The sequence below is a fragment of the Crocodylus porosus genome, unplaced genomic scaffold (assembly GCF_001723895.1).
Source record: "Crocodylus porosus isolate Cpor-Errol unplaced genomic scaffold, CroPor_comp1, whole genome shotgun sequence".
Classification (NCBI taxonomy): domain Eukaryota; kingdom Metazoa; phylum Chordata; order Crocodylia; family Crocodylidae; genus Crocodylus; species Crocodylus porosus.
Window position 1 is genome coordinate 252,922,017 of NW_017728886.1, and position 6,641 is coordinate 252,928,657.

The following is a 6,641-nucleotide window of genomic DNA, read 5'->3' on the forward strand; positions in this document are numbered from 1 at the left end:
CCTATAGCCCTTGACATTCACCGCCCAATCATGCGTTGAGTCCCACCATGTTTCCGTAATCCCCACTATGTCTGGGCTGGTGTCAACCCAACAGCTTTCTTTTAAGTAACTGCCTTTTTGTTTTATTTCAAGTCCTATTTATCAAATGCTCAGGAAGGAGCAAAGCACTTGATACAGGGATGGAGATGCTGAGAGGAGCAGCTGATGCACTGATGACATCTGCATGGCCTTGTCTTGGTTTCCAGTGGATACAACTGCTACCAAATGGAAAAAGAAAGATTGCCAAAATGCCATGGTTGTTAAAATGCCAGTAAGGGAGCTTTTTTTTCAAATGATTTCAGTGGTGTTAAGTGACACACAAATCTCTGCAAGATGACAAGGCCCACAATGGGTCTTGATGGTAAACTTTACAGGTGGGGTTGAGAATGCAGGCAAAGTCAGACAAGTTTCTTTTGGTAACAAAGTCTTCACGAGAGCACAGAATAACAACATTATCCTATTTAAAGTGTGATTTGTGAAATAAGCTGAGTTCAGGTGCTGAAAAAGATACAGCGGACATGTGTGCAAACCACTGTCCAAGTTCTCCAGAAAGTTTTGTAGGATGCTTGATTTGAACCACAAACAGAACACCACTTCACTTATATAAAAAAAGACAGAAACATACAAGAAGGGCGGCAAAGGATGAAGCCATAGATAAAATCTGATCCTAATGCTGACAGTCAAAAGTTCACTGATTTCAATTGGGCCAGGACTTCATCAAGTGTTTATAAGAAATGCCTATTAACCTAAACTCCTATTCCCTCCCCCATGTTTGTGTTATTTATTACAAGTTGGTAGACTGACAATCAAAGGGAATAAAGCTATCAACTGCGGGAGGGGACACTCACACGGGCCTAGCAAGCTTTGCCAATGCCACTTCTTACGAGTCTAAAGGGGCCCCTTGGAAGTGAGAGAAGGAGAATAGGGTTCAGCAGGCTCCAGGGTTGGCCTCTGTCCACACTGCTGGAGCTCATACCCACTGTCAAGAACCTACTGTGACATGGATGTCTGTCTACTGGAAGCTGAACAGCCACTAGATGTCAACAGCTTGCAATCCTTGTGAACTGAGACAGGATACCTGGGTGAGATTCCAGTGAGAATGAATTCCCACAGTTAATGTTTAAAATCCTATTCCCTGATACCAGAAACCTTGCACTGCTTTCTCTTACTCCATAGAAGTCAAGTCAATCACCATATACTGTTCGCATCAAGATAATTGTATTTTACTATTGCACGTACCTGGTTAGGAGCTTCTGGTGGCATGGGGGATGGCGATTTGGACTGGAAAGCATCCTGGGACATGAATCCAGAATCATGGGATGACACACTGGACAGTCTCATGGGTGCCTGCTGTGGCAGATTGGAGCTGCGATAGCGATAGTGTGAACTAGGTGAGTGAGAGTGTGAGCCACTCGACCGGGAATCACTACTGTTAACGCTGTTCAGACTGCTGTGAGAGATGAAAGGGAAAGAGAAAGGAAAGGGGAGCAGACGAGACAAAGGGAGGGTTGGGAAAAGACCGGTACAGTACAATTAACCCTCCAACAAGTCTCTAGCAACAGGCAGCATAAACCAGAAAAAAAAACAACAACAAAAAAGTGCTGGTGAAAACAAATCAGCAACTGCAGTATCCCTTGTGACCAGAGAAGGAAAATGGCTTTTTGTACTCAGTTTCACTTGCTGGGGCTAAATTCTGCCAGCTTGACTTTAAGGCGTTGTAAGGAAAGCGTGCAGGATAAGGGAGGCAGAATTTGGTCCTAGGAAGTTTTTTGGAGGAAGAGTTATGGAGGAAATGAAACACAAATTTCAGGCTTTTTATAAACATCATCACCACATGAAGTGCTGGCAAGCCAATGCTGTCCCTACAGAACAGGCAGCAACAAGTCTAGTACCGGTTCCATGACTGAAGTGTGTTTTGGGCCATCTCCAGTAGCATGTCTGAAATGTTATAGTCACAGCCCCCTGCACACCCAAAAGTTTGAGCCTGAACATGCAAAGTAGAAAGGCAAAGAAGCATAGTTTTAGAAAGGTGCTTTGGCAGATGGGGACAAATTCAAATTCATTCTCAGAGCTTTTACAGTAGGTTTCACTGCATGTAAAAGGAAGCTGCAGGCATAAAAAACTACCTCCAAGTGTAACGATCTTATATTAGTTGGGTAGGAGAGGAAAGAGAATTAAAGATCCAAGTTAATAACCGAGAAAAAATATTCTGTTGGCCTCTGAACCTAACATGACAGGTTTAATTTCCCAGTAAATCTCTGCTGCAGCTACTGCTCGAGCACCTTTAGAGAGTTTTTCTTTTATACCTTGTGACTTCAAGGGCAGAAACAGACACCACCAAACCCAAGCAGATCAACTGTGGTGGGACATGTCCTACCAGAGCTCATCTGCTTTACTAGGTGATGATACACACGTCACCTTTGCCTTGCATCAGGCCTCCGGCCTGATGTGGAAAAAAGGGAGATGGGTTCCCCTTGCCCAAGGATGCTCCAGGACCCTTGTTGCCCCACATCAGGTCTTGTGCTGAAACATGCCTCCACATAAAGCATGAGCCAGTGCCAAGTCCTGCACCAACCCAGAGGTATGGGTCAGCACAGGTCCCAGGCATGGGCCACTGAGAATCTCCCACCTCCCATGCTGCCTTGTACCTCCTTGCCAGGAGGCATGTTTCAGACAGAGGCATAAGTCAGCATGGGTCCTGGTATACAATGGCACACAAGTCAGGCAATCTGCCTGCATGCTGGTACCCGTGCAGACCTGTGTCACCACGTGAAGCACGGGTCCCAGCACAGGACCAGGAAATTGCCAAGAGCCCTAGGCCTCCAAAACCTGTGCCTCCACATCAGGACCTGCACTGATCATGCTTCACACAGACAGTCAGCATGGGTGCCATGGTGGAGGCCCGGGGCACCTGGGATACCCAGGTTCTGTGCTTCCACAGCACGACCTGCGCAGGCTTTCCCTACTTAGAGATGCTCCCTGGGGGCACGGCTCTGCAAGTGAAGAAAGCCAGGCTGGTGCTCCAGGTGTTAACATGACAAAAGGTAGTGACATTTATTTGCCCAGCATGTATGCCACCATAAAAACGTTTACAGAAGCACAAATGCAAATGTCAAGCAATGTCTGCTTTTACCCTTAAATAAAATAATAAAAAGTAAGTTTGCCCCATCTGAGTGCAGGTCACCTAATAATAAAAAGGAAGCCTAAGGAAGGAACTAGGGCATCTCCTGTATGCTGATTCCAGTGTATGAATCTATTTAATACCTACATGTAAAAAGCATGTGCTGTATTATTGACTTGGGTGCTAGCAGTGCCTTACTAACTAAGAGGGAAGGAGAATCCTTGGGAAATATGATAGTACTTTGACTTGGTTTATAAAAGGAGTAATCAGTTAGTGAATTGTAACTGTCCTTGACTTCTGGGTCTAAGCTTGCAAAGCAGTCCTGATCATAGCCAGGCTATAGCCTCGTCTCTCAAAAGACCAAACCTCATCAGGTTTTTGGTAATAGTAGGGGAGGTGCTGAGGGAGTGGGGAGCAAGGAAGCAAAAAGAATACGTTACTTGATCCATATAAAAAAAATTCTGCTGCTTTACAATCAGATCACTTAAGAAAATACAAGGGTGATTAGAACCTAGGTTCTATGCATTTTCAGCCATTTTCTTTGTAGTTTTAGGATACTGCATCTTTAAGCCTGTGCTTATTGCTGTAAATATATTTAAGAGGTGGAAAACTATCTCCATGCAAAAACAGCTTACATACAAAATCAAAGTGCAAGTTTGAGTTCAGCCATGCTACAAGCTTACTTAAGGTCATGCGCAGGCACCTACCATACATTAGAGGTATAAGGCAAACAAAAATGGCAATAATACTAGAGAGGCTAATGAGGCATTAGAGGAGGGTGCACAATATACCGGTAATATCTTCCTTTTCTAGAAAAGGAAAGAGTGAATTTAGATGCCAAGGTAAGGGGCAACACGATGATAAACTGTTTGACAGAGAACAGGTTGTGGGGTATTATCGTTTTGTTTTGTTTTTTAAACAGAGGGCAGAGACAGGGTCTAACTTTTCAAAAACACACTTTGGGACAGTCTTTACAGCATTAAACAATCAGGGAATTCTTGCATTTTACAGTATAGCATTTCCATCTAATACACTAAAGAAAGAATCATCAAGAATATTTCTTCTTTCAAACAAGTTAACCAACTAAGAACTTGAAAATGGTACAAGATCATTTCTTCACTAAGTTGTAGTATATAGTACATTTGCTCAGAAAGGATAGTCACAAGCAAGCAGCTGCAGAGCTTAGATCACTTAGTACTTTTGCTTTTTGCTCTGTAATGGATTCAACTGAGCTGAATCAAAAGATACCTCCCAACCATCTTACTGGTTTTGAGTTCAAAGTTGTTTGACGTATGTCTCATTTTTAAATGCTTGCAAGTCACATGCATAAATCTATGACTGGGAGGGCCCAATATGATCAGATTTTTTTTTAAAACAAGCAAGTATGAACCTGAAGTTGCCAACTAGCCTGAACTTCCCCTTACAAAACAAGTTAAAATGATATTCATCCACCTACCTGCAAACACTGGACTTTCTAGACATGGTAGTACTGGGAGAAGATGGAGGCGTCTGATATGACCAGCTGTAATCTGAACCTTTCAAATCTAGAATTACCTGATTAAACAGAAGTGATAATACAAAGGGTTACAACCAAACAAACTCAACCCATTTCTTTATTAAGGCAACATCTGTTGCTTGCAAACCCACTGTTCATTGTAAGAGGAATTTTCAGTATTATTATAATGTATGTTTTTCCTCACTTGATAATCTGTGATCACTAATTCATGCTCTCCATTTTAGTCTTTAATTCAAAACGGAACAACAGCTTCTTTAGTTCCATCACCGGGTTCTCACCCAGACACTAGCGGCAAAAGCCAAAGTGTTACTTACACTATAATTATAAGTAAAAAACTTTTAGGCCATTGTGAGTGAGTGAGGACAGTCCCATTAGTGTCAATGGATTTAATATGCATTTGCAAATCAGGCTTGCTTACATTGCTGGATCAGTGCAAAAGGGTCTTACTGTAAAGAGTCTCATTGAGAACCGGGCTCAATTAGACTAAACTAAAATGCTTAGTGGATCGGGGCCTACACTCTAGAGCAGTAGTTCTCAACCTTTTTCCAGCCCCCTGTGCCCCGCTGCTGGGAGCAGAGTGCGGTGGCAGCTCAGGGGCGGGGGAGCTTCTGGCCTGCGGCACGGCTCATCTTTTCTGTGCAGCACCACTGGCATTGCCCCCACGACCCTTATTTGAGTCACAACCCGCTGCTGTAGAGTAAAATGACCTTATAGTTAAGGCAGGTCAGGAGAAGGAGGACAGGGAAACTGAGTAAATTCATGGAAACACCTATCCAGAGCAGTGATATTGCTGCCTCAGCCTGCGATATTCTGAAGATGCTTAAGGGTGTCAAGCACCACATCATTTAAACGGGAGTCGAGTACCCAACTTTGATATTTGGTAATGCCATGTCCTGCTGCAGCTAGGCGCTCACAAAATGTGTGCATGAACACTTGTGTGCAACAGCATTTCTATGAAGTAACAACAGAACCTTTTCTAAGGAAGGAGAACGAACCTGTTCACTCGAAGATGGCAGTTTGTGAGGATCCATAGTGAGGCTTTTCAGGTCATCTGAAATGGTCTGTAAGTGGGTTATTTCTCCTAGCATAGAAATTTCTTCTTCCTGAAGAAATAATACACAGTAGGGATGTTCACACTCTTGCGTTTATAAGTTAGAGAGACAAGAACGTATAAAACTCCGTCCTCTTGTGGTTGCAGATGCAACAATGACACATCCTGTCTTTGCCCATGAGAATTACTTCTTGTGGAAAACATCAGGAAAGGCCTATCTACTGTGTTTAAAAAGTAGCTTAGGGCCATTTTCACTTGGCAGCGTACACGAGCAGCAAAACTTTTCCTTGATTCTCTCTCACCCTTGAGATACAGAATCCCAAACTTCTTTTTTTTTTTTTAAACCTCTGAAAACCAAGTCAGCCCAATACTGCATTTGTAATGGGGATCCAACAACCCTAGGGCACTCAGTATCTCGCCTTTAGGATCCGATCCTTAAATCCAAGTGGTGGCTTAGAACTCTATACATTTTGCTGGGTTTCTGAGCACTCCATCTGGACAACAGGTACTGCACAAAAGGCACAGACAAACATTTGTCATGCGACTGGCCCCCTGAAATCACTCTAAAGCCATGTCCAAACAGACTAGCATGGCTGCAGAGCCCTCTAATCTCATGATAAATTAACCCTCATTGTATGAGGGTTCAAATGAAGCTGCTCCTAAGCAGAGCAATGTCATTAATTTGTCTGTTTTCCTGCAACACTAACCCAGCTGGAGCTGCGGTCTCTGGATGGGAGGGGGGAAGAAGGCAGGAGGAAGAGGTGCCTTCTGGGATTTTCAGGCCCACTGTAAGTGTGGGGGGGAGGGTAGAGTGGGATGGGGCAGTAGACTGGAGCCCCTCACCTCAGGCGGCCTCCACTCCAGTGAAGCTGAGCAACTGAGAAGGGGGAGGCACACCTGGACCACGGGTTAGC

At 43.9% G+C, this 6,641-nt stretch overlaps 1 protein-coding gene across 12 annotated transcripts in view; it reads right to left on the reverse strand.

The window, feature by feature from the left end:
• The window catches only part of MTSS1 (MTSS1, I-BAR domain containing), a 164,560-nt gene that overhangs the window by 14,009 nt on the left and 143,910 nt on the right, over positions 1-6,641 (reverse strand). For 11 of the 12 annotated variants that reach the window (XM_019552658.1, XM_019552647.1, XM_019552661.1 and 8 more), the window contains 3 exons: positions 5,672-5,779; positions 4,617-4,714; positions 1,279-1,489 (listed from right to left, as the gene is read on the reverse strand). In XM_019552658.1, coding sequence (XP_019408203.1) covers positions 1,279-1,489; positions 4,617-4,714; positions 5,672-5,779 — 417 coding nt within the window. The remainder of the gene's footprint in view (positions 1-1,278; positions 1,490-4,616; positions 4,715-5,671; positions 5,780-6,641) is intronic. The other variant, XM_019552633.1, reaches the window with a different exon arrangement.